At 32.1% G+C, this 22971-nt stretch overlaps 3 protein-coding genes across 9 annotated transcripts; all 3 read right to left on the bottom strand.

Moving 5' to 3' along the window:
- Window positions 1–1094: 1094 nt before the first annotated feature.
- LOC107417210 (probable amino acid permease 7) lies at window positions 1095–7111 on the bottom strand. Of its 4 annotated transcripts, none has more exons than XM_048473992.2 (9): window positions 6986–7111; window positions 6767–6855; window positions 6332–6394; window positions 5606–5842; window positions 2900–2993; window positions 2532–2746; window positions 2298–2431; window positions 1970–2197; window positions 1095–1638 (listed from the first exon to the last, which is right to left on the bottom strand). In XM_048473992.2, the coding sequence occupies exons 2-9, from the start codon at window positions 6843–6845 to the stop codon at window positions 1237–1239; spliced, it is 1452 nt and encodes a 483-aa protein (XP_048329949.2). In that variant the 5' UTR covers window positions 6846–6855; window positions 6986–7111; the 3' UTR covers window positions 1095–1236. The 4 variants fall into 4 exon arrangements, with proteins under 4 accessions (XP_048329949.2, XP_048329927.2, XP_048329922.2 ...); XM_048473970.2 differs by having other exon boundaries at window positions 6332–6427; window positions 6986–7109; XM_048473965.2 differs by lacking the exon at window positions 6986–7111 and having other exon boundaries at window positions 6332–6427; window positions 6767–6979.
- Window positions 7112–9525: 2414 nt separating this feature from the next.
- Window positions 9526–15323, bottom strand: LOC132799221 (probable amino acid permease 7). Of its 3 annotated transcripts, XM_016025823.4 has the most exons (9): window positions 15145–15323; window positions 14705–14800; window positions 14056–14292; window positions 11381–11474; window positions 11173–11226; window positions 11012–11055; window positions 10779–10912; window positions 10451–10678; window positions 9526–10122 (listed from the first exon to the last, which is right to left on the bottom strand). In XM_016025823.4, the coding sequence occupies exons 1-9, from the start codon at window positions 15221–15223 to the stop codon at window positions 9721–9723; spliced, it is 1368 nt and encodes a 455-aa protein (XP_015881309.3). In that variant the 5' UTR covers window positions 15224–15323; the 3' UTR covers window positions 9526–9720. The 3 variants fall into 3 exon arrangements, with proteins under 3 accessions (XP_015881309.3, XP_015881293.3, XP_015881300.3); XM_016025807.4 differs by having other exon boundaries at window positions 11012–11226; window positions 15145–15322; XM_016025814.4 differs by lacking the exon at window positions 14705–14800 and having other exon boundaries at window positions 11012–11226.
- A 1104-nt stretch (window positions 15324–16427) lies between these two features.
- LOC107417099 (probable amino acid permease 7) lies at window positions 16428–18044 on the bottom strand. 2 transcript variants are annotated; one of them, XM_060817052.1, is made up of 4 exons: window positions 17833–18044; window positions 17593–17726; window positions 17267–17494; window positions 16428–16957 (listed from the first exon to the last, which is right to left on the bottom strand). In XM_060817052.1, exons 1-4 carry the CDS (start codon window positions 17987–17989, stop codon window positions 16556–16558), a joined length of 921 nt encoding a protein of 306 aa, XP_060673035.1. In that variant the 5' UTR covers window positions 17990–18044; the 3' UTR covers window positions 16428–16555. The 2 variants fall into 2 exon arrangements, with proteins under 2 accessions (XP_060673035.1, XP_060673036.1); XM_060817053.1 differs by lacking the exon at window positions 16428–16957 and adding an exon at window positions 16966–17185.
- Between the last annotated feature and the right edge of the window lie 4927 nt (window positions 18045–22971).

Raw genomic sequence — 22971 nt, 5'->3', positions numbered from 1 at the left:
ATATGGAAACGATCTGTATTTCGTTATTACAAAAAATATATATATATATATATATATATATTATGTATTTTGTATAAATGTGCATCCAATAGGGACATGAAACTTTAATTTGTAGATTCAAATTAGCTGGAATTATAAATTAAATGCCAAATATGGATATAATTAATCCAACTGTACTTTTAGTAGCTAGTATAAATTAAAAGTTTTACTCATAAAAATATTTTCAATAATAAATATGGATTGTTGTCTATGTAATATAAGAATTAATATTGTCTAAATTTATATTATATAAATGTATAGTCAATTTTAAAATGATTCTTCAATAATAGTATACATAAGAACTATTTATGCCTATTAATTAATAAAATATCTTATTGGTTTATTTTTGAAAAAATTAATTTTTTTGAGAAAATTTTGTTTTCAAAATAATTTGACAATGTTTATTTTTTGTTTTACTACATCATTTTGATAGGGTCTTCAGACATATTCATAAAAAAAAAAATTTTTTTTGAATTGTGGTTTTATTTTTTTAATGTAACAAAATATATAATAATAGATAATACCATTAAAAGAAGTAATTATATATCCAGCTTAAGGGCTTTCTTTAACCGTTCTTTAAATGGAAAAGTGAAAGCAAATGTAGCATACATCTTTTTACATACACTTTTTCTTCTTTTTTCAATTCCCACCTACTTTTTGATTCCCAACATTACCTGCAAACCGACAAAGTTTAGATCTTGATTGAGCATTTGATTATGAATTGACTATGAAATCAATATATATATATATAATATGGTATATAGTAAATATTGATGAATGCATCATCTATAATGTGCACTTTCAGGGCAAATTCTATACAACAACTGAATATACTTTGATTTTGTCAATATAGTAGGAAAATGATGTTGACTTTTGAGTTTGTCTTATAGTTCATAGCCAGGCTCATAGCTTTATAGGTTGTTATTTTTTATACGTTTTCTCAACTTCCCAAACAAATTGTCATTATCAAACATTTGAATTTTCATGTGACTCAGTGTTTGTTTCAGTTGTTTGAAATGGTTATGAAACATTCTAGTAAATAATTATTCACTACAAATCACAAACCACAATAGCGATAATTATATACACATGGCAAAAAAATTTTGTCTTTTAACAATTTAGTCCAGGAAGGATAATTCATTGTAATACATCCAAACGAGTTTCTGATCCCATTGTGATGGAAATTTTTGTAACCTTTTAGCTCAGTTTTTTACTTATTAGTCCTTGGATTGATCCAATCGAGGTAAACACAGTTATAAACAAGCAAACAATGCTGAAAATTTGAAGCATTAACCACTTTGCTGTCCAAGCTTCAAGCTTCGTCTGCTTCGAGTACATTTTTACTGGAAAATATATGCTTATGGGAAAAAAGTTCACTCCACCTAGCACGCCCAATATCTGATTGAAGTAAGGAAATATGATTGCAATTCCAGTTGTTGACACAACATAAGTTGTCCTGAAACACAGCCTTAGAGGATTTAATGTAAAAACCGGCAACAGTGGCAGTCTAACTGTGTAATTGTCCTTTACAAATCTGCTGTGTGGGAACACCTCGGCGAACCATTTTTCAACATTTGCAAAGAGTGGTTGACAGTATATCTGTTAACATTAAGATTTTTGAGTAACCGAATAGAAAATGCATTATAGAAAGTAAAAGACAGCCTCATCACTGCAGTAATGTTGCTATGATTTTATTTGTTAATTTTCTTATAAAATAAGGTTGCATTGAACTACTACACAGTTTATATATTTTGGCTGACAAGGCCAATGCAGCCAGCAAATGAAAGCATGCAACATAGACTTGTATTGCAACAAAATCTGTGCTAACTAGCATTACTCATTTGAGATCTGTTTTACTCGAAACCCCAAATCGAAAAAGTTGATATGAGGATTTGAATATGAAATTGGTATGCTGAGCAGGAAAAAATACCTGATAACCTCCAACCAGATGAAGCACAATGCATGCATGAGCAAAGTTGATGAGCCAACGTGGTCCATAGGATTCAAATCCTGTTAAGAGATTCCCTGGTGTTTCATCACCAAAGGCTGCATATCCAAAACCTCCACAACAGAGGTAGAGGAAAGTCGTAACAGCAACTGCTATGATGGAGGCCTTTTTCATAGTTTGGTTTTCTGGTGGAGGTGACTTCAAAGTATCCTTCATGTTTTTGCAAATTATATCATTTCATAAATGCCCAAAATTGCTATTTAATGTTGGTTTTTTCTAGTAGGTATTTCAATCAAAAGCAGTGCCACACCTGTATTTCAATGAGAATTATAGAGTATGGATAGGCAAATAGAATGTCTCCTAGAGCTTGAGATACCAACAATGTTTTTTCAGCTGCAGTAGAAGTAGAGATTCCTGCAATGCTTCCCTTAATATAAACATTTCCTGAAATCATACCGACAAGAAAATTATTGCTTTAGGAAGAAGAAAAAGAAGAAATCAAATTGAAGTCTCTTGACGGTTTCATAGCATAGACTGCAATTACCTACGACTTTTGCGAAGCCAAGTCCAAGACCAATGAAACAGTAGCCAAAAGACATAATTGCAGCAACAATTGATAACCATTTTAAATTATGGAAATTAGGAAGCTGTGACAGTAAAATTTGAACAACCCCAAATAATAGCATATAAGAAGCATCTCCATATTCACAGTTGCCAAGCATCCCGTCCATGGGGTAACAGTATGAATTGAGAATTGCTCTGCATCCAATGGAAAAATATTTAGGATTACCTCTAATTCTAGGGATTAATCTGTAACTATTTATACTAATGTTCTCCAAACCGAAAACAGGCAGGACCATGGAAAAATCTCTCATTTCCAGGCACGGTCTAGAGTTTGATGACCTGCTATACCTTAAGCTGATAGCAGATGTGACGGTATAGACAACAGCAGTCCCGAACAAGTTCACTTGTAGAAATAGGCCACATACCAAGGCATTCTTGTTCCCTGAAAATCATGTAAAGCATTACTATCCATACCTCCTTAAATTACACCAAAAGGAAAAAGAAACATTTTCGTGGGGGGGGGGGGGGGGGGGGGGGGGGGGGGTGTGGTTTGAAATCAAACTCTGTATTATATATGCATGTGTGTGTAGTTTCAATAGTTTTACATAAAAGAAGATGAAGAAGGTAGAAGAAAGAAGAAAAGAAAGCAAGAGAAAATTCTATTTTCCCAGAAAATTATGATTTGGGTTAGCTTCATAATGAAGTTATGTTCTGTATTTACATTGACATTGTCACTGTTAGAAACTCAGAGTCCTGTTACAATGAAATTACTGGTATACATGCTTAGTTACAAAAAATCAGAAACCAAACTAGATGCTGACAAAGCAAAACTTACTAGCAGTGACATGGCACAGCTAACACCTAATACATATCGTCCCACATTCCCCTCAAACTTGATGATGTCTGAATAGACAATCACAAGTATGCCAGACAAGAATCATTCCCCTTCCAACTGATAAGACTAACATTAGTTATTCACAACTCTTGAGTTTTGATTTCCAATAGAGAAACCTCATTGTAGCAAACAGGTTTAGTAAACAAGTCAGCTATTTGCTTGTAAGTAGATATATACCTAATTTCCATGAATCTTTCAAAAAATAATCTCGAACAAAGTGTTGATCTATTTCAATATGCTTGTTTCTTTGATGTAGAACTGGATTAAATGCAAGAGCAGCTGCACTAAGATTCTGTCTACGCTATGGGGGACTGTAAAATGTATTTTTAACTTAGTAATCAAGTTGTTCAACCAACACAATTCAGCTATAAGGTGAGAAATCGATCTGTATTCAGCTTCTATGCTTGACCTTGCTACCACAGATAGCTTCTAGAACTCTCACAAAATAAGATTAGGACACAAAAAAAAAAAAAAAAAAAAAAAAAAAAAGGAAAACTGAATAACCACCGATGGATCATCTGTCATCTCTGTCACCAGATGAATCAGAGTCTGCAAATCCATAGAGACCCAGTTTTGTTGAAGCTTAAAACTTTAAACCATGATAAATTGTTCTTTCGAGTATTTGAGCAATCATTTACAACTTTCCCAATGGTTGTAGTTGGAGACTTTACAAACTAAGTTTATTAACTGAAAATGATATGTCAGATCTGGTGATAGTTAAAGTTTTAGTTAATATGTCAGATCTGTTGATAGTTAAAGTTTTGGAAAGCATCAACATTCCTCATATACAGTCACCGATCATTCAAAATATCTCCCATAGACGGAGTTAGTGGTTTATTGGCCATCACTGGTGAAGGAAAACAATTTGCTTCATACATCTTTTATCTTAATGAGAAAACCTTTTATATACTTTGTTTGCGTCAAAACATACTGTTATAATTTCTTGCAACTTCAATTCCCAAGAAAAAAAACTTAAATTTCCCAAATCTTTCAGTGAAAACTGAGCAATCAAGCCAGCAATAAACTTTTCAATAGCTTTCAAGTCAGAACCGATAATGATTGCATCATCCACATAAACTAGCACAAGCATATACAGCGATGATTTGCAGTTCCTAGCACAAAGAGTGACTAATCAGCAACTGAGTTAACAAGTACTTTTGAATTGATGCTCCTTTTAACTTCGCAAACCAAGCTCTTGGAGCTTGTTTTAGCATATACAAGGCTTTATGTAATCGACAAACATGATTAGGAAACTGTGTGCTTTCATATCCTTGTGGTTGTGACAATACAGTACTTCTTGTTAGTCACCATTCAGAAAAGCATTACTAAAATCTAGCTGTTTAACTGGCCAATGTAACGAGACAACAAAATTTAATACCAATCTGCTTGTTGCTGGCTTAATTACAAGAGTAAAGGTCTCATAAAAATCAAACAAAGACTTTTGATGTAAGCTCTTTGCAATCAATCGAACCTTATAACTTTGAATTGAACCATCAAAACTTTGTTTAACTCAAAAACACACATTTATGACCCACAACATTCATATTATAAGAGCAGCTGATTATTAGAGATATATATAAATATATTATTACGTTGATTCATCAGATTATATATGTGATCAATTCCATGACTCTAGGAAGAGAGTGTGTAATTGTTGTTTTCACCCAAGGAACCTTGAGTAGAGGCCAAACTCATGCCAATAAAATAGAAAAACAGAGAAATCTTATGTGGGTGTTGACTTGACAGACACCAATAAATTTGTTCAACATGAAAAGTATAAGCTACCCAAAACTAACTACCCAGCTGCGTGGCTAGCCAAGAGTATTTGGTCCTTGGAGGCATTTTGGTCATCTCATTTTCCCCTTTACCAAATGACAAAAGATTCATCATTATTATGCATTGTATGTGAGTGTGACTATCTGATTGATGCTTCAGCTTACAAACCATCCAAATTTGTGAAGACTGGAGACCAAATAACCAAATTGTAGAATATCTCATCAATCAGTATTCAAGTATAGTTACACTTATATGAAGGCTTTTTGTCAGGGCCAGCATTTTTTGGAGCATCAATTAATATCTATGCATAATTAACATATGACTTAATAACATATACCGGGTTAAAAATCAAAATTGTTGTGAACAACTGCTTGATTCCTTACCTAAATAGTTATGAACAGCTTCAAGGTAGGTGCGGTTTCGATAAAGTCCATATTCAGGGTCCGGAGAACGATAACAATTGCAGAGAAGGAAAGCGGAAGTGAGGTTTATAAGGGGAAAGAAAAGCATGGCCAAAGGACCTGCAATCCAACCCAACTGAGCCATACTCCATGCAACGGATAATGCCCCAGACCCTATAACCCCTGTTATGATATGTGCTACTGCTGTCCATACGTTCCCTTCAAATACAAAATTCATGAAAATTTTCAAACACTAATTTCACAAATCTAATATACAAATCAAAAAGTTCATGATCACAAAATATATGAACTTTTTTACATCAATATCATTCATGTTACTCAAATAGTTTTGTTAATTGATCATCATTATCATCACATATATGATGATGCAAAACATTTATCAGCAGCTGTTCAATTTGTCTACATTGGATTTTTCTGGTGCGCTTTCAAATTACAGATAAGCATGCATACATAATTCTGCTCTATTTATCTTTTATTTAGAGTCAGAAAATCTCGGTTTTGAAATTGCATTTACCAATTCTAATATTTTACGACAATAACCTGATTTGTATACGGCAATAATTTTTAATTTCATTAGTTATCTTGATTGTTGACGATATATATGCATTTATATATATATATATAAATGAAAACTAAAATAAAGTTGAAGAAGAAAATGATATAAAGTGTGAAAGAAGGGAGACAAACCAGTTCTAATGAGAGAAGGCTTGGAGATTTGAGCATGCAACAGAGAGGTCTGATCATCAGCGTCTGTTAAAACCCCCATTAATTTGCTTCGAAAGTCTAAACCAAATAATATTAAGTCAATCACAGTTTTGAGAAGGAACAGAGATTTTTTTAATATTTGAGGGAAGTGGAAAGCAACCAAAAGACTAAATAGACAAATAAACGCAATGCTTGCTTGGTCTTTTGCAAAACATTAACTAGCGGCTATTAAATTCTGCGGTGCACTTTTAAGTTAGATACATTTCTGATTTCTTCAACTTCTGATACATATAGATTATGCATATATCTACATATCACATTCCTTAATACCAGAAAAAAACTAAAATAAATTCGAACAAGAAAATAGTGTATGTATTAAAAAAAAAAAAAAAAAAAAAAAAAAGGAAGGAAACAAACCAGTTCTGATAAGAGGAGGCTCCGAGACTTGAGTATGCAATAATGGCGTTCGATAATCTGCATCTTCTAAACCCCCCATTGATTCGCATCTAAACCAAATGATATTATGTCAGATACAATTCTGTGAAGGAACTCAGATTGACATATTGGGGAGAAATGAAAAAAAGCAAATAACAATAATAATAATAATAAAAAAAATAATGACGAGTAATCATGAACCAGTAGGTATGGTTTTCGTGTCCAACTTTTCTTATATTGGTTTGTATCAAGTGTCACACTCAGCTTTTCATAGACAATATCTTTTTATGTGGAGAAGAGTTAAAGTTTCTTGTAGGTGAGTGGTCAATGGTAGTAGAATATTGTACTCCCTCCTGCTTGTGAAATATCAAAATCATAAAAAAAATATCTACTATATTTTACCACACATTAGTGGCCACGTGGTTTGGTTTTGTGGAAGGGCGGTGGCTTTTTCCAGTCCAAAATAATGGGTGTCCGGACAAAATGCCAATCACTGTCCCACCGTACATTTGTCACTCATCTATTTCTTAATTAATCATAAAAGCACTGCCAAATTTATAGGTGAAGCTACCTAGCTTTTTGATAAGTCCAAGTCCATATATATTACCACACTTTTATTTCAATTTTATAAGAGAACCCAACGAGCTTTTTGATAAGTCCAACTCCATATATGTGTATATAGGGAAAAAAATAAATAAATAAATAATATGTGTTTCGTTATTACAAAAATATATATGTAATGTATTTTGTATAAATGTGCATCCAATAGGTACATGAAACTTTACAATTTGAGCTGGAATTATAAATTAAATGCCAAATATGGATATATTAATTAATTCGATTGTATTTTTAGTAACTAGTACAAGACAAAAATTTTACCTATAAACACATCTTTAATAGTAAATAAATGTGAATTTTCATTTATATAATATAAAAATTAATATAGTCTAAATTTATATGGTGTAAATGTACAATAAATATTAAAAGTATTCTTTAATAATAGTATATATAAAAGGTATTTATGTTTATTAGTTAATTAAATATTTTATATTAGTTTATTTTTTTAAAAAAAGTTGATAATATTAAAAAAATTTCAAAAATAGAAGGTCACACTAACATTATTTATTTATTTATTTATTATATTATTTTAACTGAATATTTAAACAGATTTAATAAAAAAAATTTTGAATGATGATTTATTTTTTTAATGTGATAAAAAATTTAATAATAAACAAAATTATTAAAGATAGTTTAACAGTGATTATATATACAGAAGACCTTCCCTAATCGTTTTTTAAACGGAAAAGGGGAAGCAAATGTCTCATCCATCTTTTAAGTACACTTTTTCTTTTTCTTTTTTTTTTTCTTTTTTTTGGGCCCCTATTGTTGGATTACGAATATTGCCTGCAAACTGATTAAGTTTAAAGTTCCAGGGGAAAAAAATATCAACGACTTCAGCGAAATGTTGGTGATAATGTTGGATTTCGACGGGCGGCGACACCTATAGGAGGAAGAAATGTTGTCGAAATCAGCCATATTTACCTTGTGGGTCCTCCTTCTCTCATTAGCCTTTTCGGCTCTCTCCGTGGCTCGCAAGCTGTAGAGATATTCCACGCCTCTCTCTATCACTGTCTCTTCCTCTTTATATTACTCTGAAAAAGTAGGAAAGCCCCAGAAAAAGAAGAAAAGAAAGGGGGAAAAGCCGTGATTTTCAGGAGGACTCAATTTTTTTTTTTCTTTTTCTTTTTTCTTTTTTCTTTTTCCTTTTTTGTGGACTCCGATTACTTTGTTTTGGTTTGCTTTCGATGCAATTGACATGTGTCTTTCAACTTTTTCCAAAAGCAATGCACTGCTTAAAATAATAATTTCACCTTATTTTTTTGTGTTTATTACAATGTTGTCATTTGTTTCATTTTAATACAAAACTTTTATTTTACATGTATTTTTCTTTTTATTTTTTTAGGAATATATATATATATATATATATATATATTTTACATGTTTATAAGAGTAACAAGAAGTGTATCCAAAATAATAATAAATTTATATTTATTTATCCATAGCTAATTAATATTATTTTTTTTATGAAAAATAATATTTGAATAAACTTTTAATCTAAATATATCTATATCATGAGTGAAGAAGTTTTTAACTATATAAATCGTCATATCAATATAAATTAATGATTTATAATTAAATATATATACAGTATAATTTAAGATATTTATTAAATGTATAATAAATACTGTATTTTTTTTATTTATAATAATTTTTAATATTTATAAACTATGTTATTATTATTTTATTCTAATAATTATATTTTTTATATTATTTAATTTTATTAATATTTCTGTCGACATCAATATTTCTAAAAATATATACATAAAATTATACTTTTATATTTCCATAAATACAAAACACCAATATTTCTATCACTAGTGGTATGAATTGACTATGAAACCGCTATACATATGATATGGAATACGATAAATATTGATGAATGCATCATCAATAGTGTTCTGATTTTGACACCACTGCTTTTGACTCGTATAATGTGTAGTTTCAGGGCAAATTCTATACAACAAATGAATATACATTGATTTTTGTCAATATAGTAGGAAAATGATGTTGACTATTTTTCTATACGTTTTCTCAACTTCCAATCAAATTGTCATTGTCAAACATTTGGATTTTCATGTGACTAAACCGTTTTTTTCTGTTGTTGAGATGGTTATGAAACATTCTAGGAAATAATTATTCACATAAATACATATCACATAAATACATATCACAAACCACAATAGTGATAATTATACACATAAGGTGACATTTTTTTGTTTTTTTGTCTTTGTACAATTTAGGAAAGGAAGGATCATTCATTATAATACATTCAAATGAGTCCCTGATCCCATTGTGAAGGAAAATTTTGTAGCCTTTTAGCTCAGTTTTTCATTTATTAGTCCTTGGATTGATCCAGTCGAGGTAAACACAGTTATAAACAAGCAAACAATGCTGAAAATTTGAAGCGTTAACCATTTTGCTGTCCAAGCTTCAAGCTTCGTCTGCTTCAAGTACATTGTTACTGGAAAATATATGCTTATGGGCCAAAAGTTCACGCCGCCTAGCACGCCCAATATTTGGTTGAAGTAAGGAAATATGATTGCAATTCCAGTTGTTGACACAACATAAGCTGTCCTGAAACACAGCCTTAGAGGATTTAATGTGAAAACCGGCAATAATGGCAGTCTAATTGTGTAATTGTCCTCTATAAATCTGCTGTGTGGGAACACCTCCCCGAACCATTTTTCAACATTTGCAAAGAGTGGTTGACCGTATATCTGTTAACATTAAGATTTTTGAGTAACTGAATAGAAAATGCATTATAGAAAGTAAAGACAGCCTCACCACTGCAGTAATGTTGCTACGATTTTATTTGTTGATTTCTTATAAAATAAGGTTGCATTGAACAACTACACAGCTTATGTATTTTGGCTGACAAGGCCAATGCAGCCAGCAAATAAGAGCATGCAACATAGACTTGTATTGCAACAAATTCTGTGCTGACTAGCGTTGCTCATTTGAGATCTGTTTTACTCGAAACCCCAAATTGAAAAAGTTAATATAAGAATTTAAATATGACATTGGTATGCTGAGTACGAAAAATACCTGATAACCTCCAACCAGATGAAGCACAACGCAAGCATTAGCAAAGTTGATGAGCCAACGTGGTCCATAAGATTCAAATCCTGTTAAGAGATTCCCTGGTGTTTCATCACCAAAGGCTGCATATCCAAAACCTCCACAACTGAGGTAGAGGAAAGTCGTAACAGCAACTGCTATGATGGAGGCCTTTTTCATAGTTTGGTTTTCTGGTGGAGGTGACTTCAAAGTATCCTGCATGTTTTTGCAAATTTCGTCATTTCATAGATGCCCAAAATTGCTATTTAATGTTGGTTTTTTCTAGTAGGTATTTCAATCAAAAGTAATGCCACACCTGTATTTCAATGAGAATATAGGAGTATGGATAGGCAGATAGAATGTCTCCTAGAGCTTGAGATACCAACAATGTTTTTTCAGCTGCAGTAGAAGTAGAGATTCCTGCAATGCTTCCCTTAATATAAACATTTCCTGAAATTATAATGACAAGAAAATTATTGCTTTAGGAGGAAGAAAAAGGAAAAATCAAATTGAAGTCTCTGACGGTTTCATAGCATAGACTGCAATTACCTACGACTTTTGCGAAGCCAAGTCCAAGACCAACGAAACAATAGCTAAAAGACATGATTGTAGCAACAATTGATAGCCATTTTAAATTATGGAAATTAGGAAGCTGTGACAGTAAAATTTGAACAACCCCAAATAATAGCATATAAGAAGCATCTCCATACCCACAGTTGCCTTGCTTCCCTTCTATGGGGTAACAGTATGAATTGTGAATTGCTCTGCATCCAATGGAAAAATATTTAGGATTACCTCTAATTCTAGGGATTAATCTATAGCTATTTATACTAATGTTCTCCAAACTGAAAACAGGCAGGACCATAGAAAAATCTCTCATTTCCAAGCATTCGTCTAAAGTTTGATGACCTGCTATACCTTAAGCTGGTAGCAGATGTGACAGTATAGACAACAGCAGTCCCGAACAAGTTCACTTGTAGAAATAGGCCACATACCAAGGCATTCTTTTTCCCTGAAAATTATGTAAAGCATTACTATCCATACCTCCTTATATTACACCAAAAGAAAAAAGAAACATTTTTGGGAAAACAAAAAAAAAAAATATATATATATATATATATATCAAACTCTGTATTATATATGCATGTGTGTATAGTTTCAATAGTTTTATAGAAAAGAGGACGAAGAAGGAAGATGAAAGAAGAAAAGAAAGCAAGAGAAAATTCTATTTTCCCAGAAAATTATGATTCGGGTTAGCTTCATAAGAAGTTATGTTCTGTATTTACATTGACATTGTCACTATTACAACCTCAGAGTCCTGTTACAATGACAACTACTAGTATACATGCTTAGTTACAAAAAATCAGAAACCAAACTAGATGCTGAAAAAGCAAAACTAACTAGCAGTGACATGGCACAGCTAACAATTAATACATATTGTCCCACATTCCCCCTCAAACTTGATGATGTCTGAATAGACAACCACAAGTTTGACAGACAAGAATCGTTCCCCCTTCAACTGATAAGACTAACATTAGTTATTCACAACTCTTGAGTTTTGATTTCCAATAGAGAAACCTCATTGTAGCAAAGAGGCTTAGTAAACAAGTCAGCTACTTGCTCTTAAGTAGATATATACCTAATTTCCATGAATATTTCAAAAAATTATCTCGAACAAAGTGTTGATCTATTTCAATATGCTTGTTTCTTTGATGTAGAATTGGATTAAATGCAAGAGCAGCTGCACTAAGATTCTATCCATGCTATAGGAGAGTGGAAAATATATTTTTAACTTGGTAATCAACTTATTCAACCAACACAATTCAGCTGTAAGGTGAGAAATCCATCTGTATTCAGCTTCTGTTCTTGACCTTGCTACCACAGATTGCTTTTAGAACTCTCACAGAATAAGATTAGGACACCAAAAAAGAAAAAAAAAAAAAAAAAAAAAAAAAAAAAAACACTGTCTAACCACCTATGGATCGTCTGTCATCTCTGTCACTAGCCAAATCAGAGTCTGCAAATCTAGAGAGTCCCACTTTTGTTGAAGCTTAAAACTTTAAACCATGATAAACTGTTCTTTCAAGTATTAGAGCAATCATTTACAACTTTCCCAACGGCTGTAGTTGGAGACTTTACAAACTAAGTTTATTAACTGCAAATGATATGTCAGATCTCATGATAGTTAAAGTTTTGGAAAGCATCAACATTCCTCATATACAGCCACGGATCATTCATAATATCTCCCATAGACAGAGTTAGTGGTTTATTGGCCATCATTGGTGAAGGAAAACAATTTGCTCCATACATCTTTTATCTTAATGAGAAAATCCTTTATATACTTTGTTTAAGTCAAAACATACTGTTATGATTTCTTGCAACTTCAATTCCCAAGAAAAATAAAAAACTTAAATTTCCCAAATCTTTCAGTGAAAACTGAACATTCAAGCCGACAATAAGCTCTTCAAAAGCTTTCAAGTCAGAACCTATGATGATTGCATCATCCACATAAACTAGCACAAGCATATATAGCGATGATTTACAGTTCTTAGCACAAATAGTGAGGAATCAGCAACTGAGTTAACAAATACTTTTTGAATTAATGCTCCTTTTAACTTGTCAAACCAAGCTCTTGGAGCTTGTTTTAGCCCATACAAGGCTTTATGTAATCGACAAACATGATTAGGAAACTGTGTGCTTTCATATCCTTGTGGTTGTGACACTTACAGTACTTCTTGTTAGTCACCATTTAGAAAAGCATTATTAAAACCTAGCTGTGTAACTGGCCAATGTAACAAGACAACAAAATTTAATACCAATCTGATTGTTGCTGGCTTAATTATAAGACTAAAGGTCTCATAAAAATCAAACAAAGACTTTTAATGTAAGGTCTTTGCAATCAATCGAACCTTATACATTGGAACTGAACCATCAAAATTTTGTTTAACTCAAAACACCCATTTATGACCCATAACATTCATATTATAAGAGCAGCTTATTATTAGAAATATATATAAATATATTATTACGTTGATTCATCAGATTATATGTGATCAATTCCATTACTCTTGAGGAAGAGAGTGTGTAATCGTTGTTTTCACCCAAGAAACCTTGAGTAGAGGCCAAACTCATGCCAATAATATAGAAAAACAGAGAAATCTTATGTGGGTGTTGACTTGACAGACACCAATAAATTTGTTCAACATGAAAAGCATAAGCTACCCAAAACTACCTACCCAGCTGCGTGGCCAGCCATGAGTGCTTGTTCCTTGGAGGCATTTTGGTCCTCTCATTTTTCCCCTTTACAAAATGACAAAAGATTCATCATTATTATGCATGGTATGTGACTATCTGATTGATGCTTCAGCTTACAAACCATCCAAATTTGTGAAGATTGGAGACCAAATAACCAAATTGTAGGATACCTCATCAATCAGTATTCAAGTATAGTTACAGTTATATATGAAGCTTTTTTCTCAGGGCCAGCCTTTTTTGGAGCATCAATTAATATCTATGCATAATTAACATATGACTTAATAACACATACAGGGTCAAAAATCAAAATTGTTGTGAACAGCTGCTTGATTCCTTACCTAAATTGTTATGAACAGCTTCAAGGTAGGAGCGGTTTCGATAAAGTCCATATTCAGGGTCCGGAGAACGATAACAGTTGCAGAGAAGGAAAGCGGAAGTGAGGTTTATAAGGGCAAAGAAAAGCATGGCCAAAGGACCGGCAATCCAACCCAACTGAGCCATACTCCATGCAACCGATAATGCCCCTGACCCTATCACCCCTGCTATGATATGTGCTACTGCTGTCCATACGTTCCCTTCAATTACAAAATTTATGAAATTTTCAAACATTAATTTCACAAATCTAATATACAAATCAAAAAGTTCATTATCACAAAATATATAAACTTTTTTACATCAATTTCATTCATGTTACTCCAATAGTTTTGTTAATTGATCATCATTATCATCACAGATATGATGATGCAATTTTCTGGTGCGCTTTCAAATTACATATAAGCAAGCATGCATAATTCTGCTCTATTTATCTTTTATCTTTTATGACAATAACCTGATTTATTTATGGCAATAATTTTTAATTTCATTAGTTATCTTGATCGTAGACGATATATATACGTTTAGATATATATATATATATATATATATATGAAAACTAAAATAAAGTTGAAGAAGAAAATGATATAAAGTGTGAAAGAAGGGAGACAAAACCAGTTCTAATGAGAGAAGGCTTGGAGATTTGAGCATGCAACAGAGAGGTCTGATCATCAGCGTCAGTTAAAACCCCCATTAATTTGCTTCGAAATTCTAAACCAAACAATATTAAGTCAATCACAGTTTTGAGAAGGAACAGAGATTTTTTATATATTTGAGAAAAGTGGAAAGAAACCAAAAGACTAAATAGACAAATAATCGTAATGCTTGCTTGGTCTTTTGCAAAACATTAACCAGCGGCTATTAAATTTTTCTACATGGAAATTCTCCGGTGCACTTTTAAGTTAGATGCATTTCTGATTTCTTCAACTTCTGATACATATAGATTATGCATATATCTACATATCACATTCCTTAATACCAGAAAAAAAACTAAAATAAATTCGAACAAGAAAATAGTATATGTATTAAAAAAAAAAAAAAGGAAGGAAACAAACCAGTTCTGATAAGAGGAGGCTCCGAGACTTGAGTATGCAACAATGGTGTCTGATAATCTGCATCTTCTAAACCCCCCATTGATCCGCATCTAAACCAAATGATATTATGTCAAATACGATTCTGTGAAGGAACTCAGATTTATATCTTGTGGAGAAATGAAAAAAAGCAAATAAAAAAAAATAATAATAATAATAATGACGACTAATTATGAACCAATAGCTATGGTTGTCGTGTCCAACTTTTATTATACTTGGTTTGTGTGAAGTGTCACATGCAGGTTTTTCTAGCCAATATTTTTTTATGTGGAGAAGAGTAAAGTTTCTTGTAGATGAGTGGTCGATGGTAGAATATTGTACTCCTTCGTGCTTGTAAAATATCAAAATCATAAAAAAAAAAAATCTAATAATTTTTACCACACATTGGTGACCACGTGGTTTGATTTTGTGGAAGTTCGGTGGCTTTTCCAGTCCAAAATAATGGGTGTTCGGACAAAATGCCAATCGCTGTCACACCGCACATTTGTACACACTATAAACACGTTTCCACAATGGTATGAATTACAACAAAGCATCTTCATTCATCTATTTCTTGATTAATCATAAAAGCACTACCAAATTTATAGCGGAAACTACCTGGCCTTTTGATAAGTTCAATATCATATATATTACCAAAATTTTCTACTTTATAATAAATATTAAAAAAAATAGAGTTATTATTTTTTAAAAATTAAATTATTATGAACTTTATCTTATTCATTTATCTAAAAGCAAAGCAAATGTCCCATCCATCTTTTACGTACATTTTTTCTTTTTTTTCTTTTTTTCGCACCCTATTTATGGATTCCGAGCATAGCCTGCAAACTGATAAAGTTTAAACCTTGATTGGGTATTTGATTATGAATTGACTATGAAAGCAATATATATATAATATGGTATACATTAAATATTAATGAACACATCATCAATAGTGTTCTGATTTTGACACCACAGCTTTTGACTGGCATAATGTGTAGTTTCAGGGCAAATTCCATACAACAATGAATATACATTGATTTTTGTCAATAAGGTACGAAAATGATGTTGACGATTTTTTTATAGTTCATATCTAGGCTCATAGCTTCATCGGTTTTTATTTTCTGTACATTTTTTCGACTTCCCAATCAAATTGTCATTATCAAACATTTGGATTTTCATGTGACTCAGCGTTTGTTTCTGTTGTTTGAGATGGTTATTAAACATTCTAGGAAATAATTATTCACATAAATACAAATCACAAACCACAATAGTGATAATTATATACACAAGATAACATTTCTTTTTTCCTTTTACAATTTAGGCCAGGAAAGATCATTCATTATAATACATTCAAAAGACTTTCTGATCCCATTGTGAAGGAAATTTTTGCAGCCTTTTAGCTCAGTTTTTCACTTATTACTCCTTGGATTGATCCAATCAAGGTAAACACAGTTATAAACAAGCAAACAGTGCTGAAAATTTGAAGCATTAACCACTTTGCTATCCAAGCTGCAATCTTCGTCTGCTTCAAGTACATTTTTACTGGAAAATATATACTTATGGGCCAAAAGTTCACGCCGCCTAGCACGCCCAATATCTGTTTGAAGTAAGGAAATATGATTGCAATTCCAGTTGTTGACACAACATAAGCTGTCCTGAAACACAGCCTTAGAGGATTTAATGTAAAAAGGCGCAACAATGGCAGTCTAACTGTGTAATTGTCCTCTACAAATCTGCTGTGTGGGAACACCTCGGCTAACCATTTTTCAACATTTGCAAAGAGTGGTTGACAGAATATCTGTTAACATTAAGATTTTGAGTAACTAAATAAAAGGTGCATTATAGAAAGTAGAGACAGCCTCATCACTGCTGTAATGCTGGTATGATTTTACTCGTTGATTATCTCGAACAACTGCACAGCTTATATTTTTGGCTGACAAGGCCAATGCAGCCAGCAAATGAGAGCATGCGACATAGACTTGTATTGCAACAAAATCTGTGCTGACTAGCGTTGCTCATTTGAGATCTGTTTTACTCGAAACCCCAAATTTAAAAAGTTAATATCAGAATTTGAATATGACATTGGCATGCTGAGTAGGAAAAATACCTGATAACCTCCAACCAGATGAAGCACAACGCAAGCATTAGCAAAGTTGATGAGCCAACGTGGTCCATAAGATTCAAATCCTGTTAAGAGATTCCCTGGTGTTTCATCACCAAAGGCTGCATATCCGAAACCTCCACAACTGAGGTAGAGGAAGGTCGTAACAACAACTGCTATGGTGGAGGCCTTTTTCATAGTCTGGTTTTCTGGTGGAGGTGACTTCAAAGTATCCTTCATGTTTTTGCAAATTTCAACATTTGATCAATGCCCAAAATTGCTATTTAATGTTGGTTTTCTAGTAGGTATTTCAATCAAAAGTAATGCCACACCTGTATTTCAATGAGAATTATAGAGAATGGATAGGCAAATACAATGTCTCCTACAGCTTGAGATACCGACAGTGTTTTTTCAGCTGTAGTAGAAGTAGAGATTCCTGCAATGCTTCCCTTAATATAACCATTTCCTGAAATTATAATGACAAGAAAATTATTGTTTTAGGTATAAGAAAAAAAGAAAAAAAGAAATCAAATTGAAGTCTCTGACTGTTTCATAGCATAGACTGCAATTACCTATGAGTTTTGCAAAGCCAAGTCCAAGACCAATGAAAGAATAGCTGAAAGACATGATTGCAGCAACAATTGATAGCCATTGCAAATTATGGAAATCAGGTAGCTGTGACAGTAAAATTTGAACAACCTCAAAATAGCATATAAGATGCATCTTCATATCCACTGTTGCTTAGCTTCCCTTTTATGGGGTAACAGTATGAATTCTGAATTGCTCTACACCCAATGGAAAAATATTTAGGATTACATCTAATTCTAAGGTGTAATCTACAACTATTCATACTAATGTTCTCCGAACTGAAAACAGGCAGGACCATAGGAAAATCTCTCATTTCCAGGCACCATCTAGAGTTTGATGACCTGCTACACCTTAAGCTGATAGCAGATGTGACACAGTATAGACAACAGCAGTCCCAAACAAGTTCACTTGTAGAAATAGGCTACATACCAAGGCATTCTTTTTCCCTGAAAATCATGTAAACCATTACTATCCATACCTCCTTATTTTACACCAAAAGGGAAAAGAAAAATTTTTGGAAAAAAAAAAATAATAAAATCAAACTCTGTATTATATATGCATGTGTGTATATTATACGATAGTTTTACAGAAAAGAAGTCAAAGAAGGAAGAAAAAGAAAAGAAAAGAAAGCAAGAGAAAATTCTATTTTCCCAGAAAATAATGATTCGGGTTAGCTTCACAATGAAGTTATGTTCTGTATTTATATTGACTGTCACTGTTACAAACTCAGAGTCTTGTTACAATGAAACTACAAGTGCACGTGCTTAGTTACAAGAAGAGAAACCAGATTAGATGCTGACAAAGCAAAACTAACTAGCAGTGACGTGGCACAGCTAACTAATACATATTGTCCAACGTTTCCCCTAAAACTTGATGATGTCTGAATAGACAAGCACAAGTTTGCCAGACAAGAATCATTTCCCCCTCAACTGATAAGACTAACATTAGGTATTCACAACTCTGAGTTCTGATTTCAAACAGAGAAACCTCATCGTACCAAAGAGGTTTAGTAAACAAGTCAGCTTCTTGCTCTTCAGTAGGTATACACCTAATTTCCATGAATTTTCAAAAAATTATCTCGAATAAAGTGTAGATCTATTTCAATATGCTTGGTTCTCAAATGTAGGATTGGATTACATGCAAGAGCAGCCGCACTAAGATTCTGTCCACGCTATGGGGGACTGGAAAATATATTTTTAACTCAGTAATCAAGTTGTTCAACCAACACAATTCAGCTGTAAGGTGAGCAAGTGATCTTACTCAGCTTCTGTACTTGACCGTGCTACCACAGATTGCTTTTAAGAACTCCACAAAATGGGATTAGGACCACAAAAAACTGAATAACCATTGATGGATCCTCTGTCATCTCTGTCACTAGCCGAATTCAAAGTTTGCAAATCCATGGAGACCCAATTTTGTTGAAGCCTATAACTTTAAACCGTGGTAAACTGTTTTTGAAGTATTTGAGTAATCGATTAAAACTTTCCCAATGAGTTGTAGTTGGAGACTTTTACAAACTGACTTAAGTTTATTAACTGCAACTGATATGTCAGTTCTGGTGATGGTTAAGTATTGGAGAGCATCAACAGTACTCATATACAGCCGCAGATCATGCATAATATCTCCCATAGACGGAGTTACTGGTTTATTGGCCATCATTGGTGAAGGAAAACAATTTGCTTCATACATCTTAGTCTTAATGAGAAAATCCTTTATATACTTTTTTTGAGTCAAAGCATACTGTTATGATTACTTGCAACTTCAATTCCCAAGAAAAAAAAAAAAAAAAACTTAAATTTCCCAGGTCTTTCAGTGAAAATTGAGCATTCAAACCAGCAATAAGCTCTTCAATAGCTTTCAATTCAGAACCTGTGATGATTGCATCATCCACATAAACTAGCAAAAGCATATATAGCGATGATTTGCAGCTCTTAGCACAAATAGTGAGGAATCAGCAACTGAGTTAACAAGTACTTTTTGAATTAATGCTCCTTATAACTTCTCAAACCAAGCTCTTGGAGCTTGTTTTAGCCCATACAAGGCTTTATGTAATCGACAAAGATGCTTAGGAAACTGTTTGCTTTCATATCCTTGTAGTTGTGACATATACAGTACTTCTTGTTAGTCACCATTTTGGAAAGCATTATTAAAAATTAGCTGTTTAACTGGCCAATGTAATGAGATAGCAAATTTAATACCAGTCTGATTGTTGCTTGCTTAATTACAAGACTAAAGGTTCATTAAAATTAAACAAAGACTTTTGATCTAAGCCCTTTGCAACCAATCGAACCTTATACTTTTGAATTGAACCATCAAAATTTTGTTCAACTCAAAACACCCATTTATGACCCACAACATTCATATTATAAGAGCAGCAGATTATTAGAGATATATATAAATATATTGTTACATTGATTCATCAGATTATATATGTGATCAATTTCAGTACTCTTAAGGAAGAGAGTGTCTAATTGTTGTTTTCAGCCAAGGAACCTCGAGTAGAGGCCAAACTCATGCCAATAAAATAGAACAACAGAGAAATCTAATGTGGGTGTTGACTTGACAGACGCCAATAAATTTGTTCAACATGGAAAATATAAGCTACCCAAAACTACCTACTCACCCAGCTGCGTGGCTAGCCAAGAGTGTTTGGTCCCTGGAGGCATTTAGGTATCTCATTTTCCCCCTTTACCAAATGATAAAAGATTCATCATTATTATGCATTATATGTGAGTGTGACTAATTGATTGATGCTTCAGCTTGCAAACCATCCAGTTTGTGAAGATCCGAGGCCAAATAACCAAATTGTAGAATACCTCATCAATCAATATTCAAGTATAGTTACACTTACGTGAAGGTTTTTTCTCAGGGCCGGCATTTTTTAGAGCATCAATTAATATCCATGCATAATTAACATATGACTTAATAACATATTCAGGGTTAAATCAAAATTGTTTTGAACAGCTGCTTGATTCCTTACCTAAATTTGTTATGAACAGCTTCAAGGTAGGAGCGGTTTCGATAAAGTCCATATTCAGGGTCCGGAGAACGATAGCAGTTGCAGAGAAGGAAAGCGGAAGTGAGGGTTACAAGGGCAAAGAAAAGCATGGCCAAAGGACCAGCAATCCAACCCAACTGAGCCATACTCCATGCAAGGGATAGTACCCCTGACCCTATCACCGCTGTTATGATATGTGCTACTGCTGTCCATACGTTCCCTTCAATTACAAAATTAAAGAAAATTTTCAAACATTAATTTCACAAATCTAATATACAAATCAAAAAGTTCATGATCATGAAATATATGAACTTTTTTTACATCAATTTCATTCATGTTACTCAAATAGTTTTGTTAATTAATCATCAATATCATCACACATGATGATACAAAAAATTTATCAGCAGTTGTTCAATTTGTCTACATTGGAATTTTCTACTGTGCTTTCAAATTACATATAAGCAAGCATACATAATTCTGGTTTATTTATCTTTTACTTAGAGTCAGACAATCTCATGGTTTTAAATTTGCATTTACCAATCACCACCGAATCCAAAAATATTCATTTTTTATAAATAAAGTTTTAATACATCATTAAATTTATATTTAATTATTTATTATTTTTAAATTTTAAATTTTAATATTTTATGTCAATAATCTGATTTATATATGATAATAATTTATAATTTCATTAGCTATCTTGATTGTAGATGATATATATACATACATATATATATAGAAATTCTATGGTGAAGACAGTCCGCATGAAGACCGCAGTATTAGTGGCGGTTTTTCATAGTATTAACAACAGGTTTTTAGAAAATCATCACCAATATTATTAAAAACTGTCACCAATATTGTGATCCGCATAAGTACCGTCCGCACCATAGACAGACTGCATATATATATATATATGTATGAAAACTAAAATAAAGTTGAAGAAGAAAATGATATAAAGTGTGAAAGAAGGGAGACAAAACCAGTTCTAGTGAGAGAAGGCTTGGAGATTTGGGTATGCAATAGAGAGGTCTGATCATTAGCGTCTGTTAAAATCCCCATTAATCTGCTTCGAAAGTCTAAACCAAATAATATTAAGTCAAACACAGTTTTGAGAAGGAACAGAGATTTTTTATATATTTGAGAGAAATGGAAAGAAACCAAAAGACTAATAGACGAATAATCGTAAAGCTTGCTTGATCTTTGTTATTTTGTTTTTCGTGTCCAGCTTTATTACATTGTTATTTATAATATTAATTGTGCAACAATCAACTTTTGAGAAACAATTTCTTATTTTATTTTTTTATGAAAGAGTAAAGTTTTTAGTTAGACAAGTGGTCACTACAGTGAATAATATTAATTTTTTCTTGAAAAATAGCACAAATACACAAATCATAAAAAAAATAAATAAATAAATTAAATTAAATTCATTAGCACAAGTAGTTACCTACGTGGTGTGATTTAGCGGAAGTCGGTTGTTTCCAGTTGAAAATAAATAGAGTTTTTGACATAAAGCCGCTAATATATAATACGTACTTATTGTTCCAAAATAGATATGCGTGCATAGTTTGTTTATAATAGGGATAATTATATACGAATTTTAAATATTGATGATAATTTTTTTAAAAATTATTATCAATATTATTATATAAAAAAATTATAAATAGTATTAAAATTTACATACAAATCAAATATATTGTAAAATTTATCTATATAATATATATATATATATAATAAAAATATATTCGACCGTGATATGAATTGCAAACCAATTATTAAAAAAAAAAAATACAAAGAAATTTATTCATTATGATCCCAAAAAAAAAAAAAAATTCCATTCATTGACTTAAAGAATTATAATGATAGTAGTACATTTACCTAAATAAAAAAAAAAAAACAATAATAAAAGTACTTCCAATTTTATATGAATGCCTGGCTTTTTGATAAGTCCAACTTATTTTCACCAAATTCGATTAAAAAAAAAAAAAAAGTCTTTTCACCCAAAAAAAAAAAAAAAAAAGCAGGGGGAAAAAGTACAACGTCATATATATAATATATATATATATATACTGTAGTTTGTGCAAATCAAATAGGAACATGAAACTTCATTAATTTGCAGATATAAATT

Source organism: Ziziphus jujuba, chromosome 1 (genome assembly GCF_031755915.1).
Source record: "Ziziphus jujuba cultivar Dongzao chromosome 1, ASM3175591v1".
Lineage (NCBI taxonomy): Eukaryota > Viridiplantae > Streptophyta > Magnoliopsida > Rosales > Rhamnaceae > Ziziphus > Ziziphus jujuba.
This window is presented reverse-complemented; position numbering and strand designations above follow the sequence as displayed.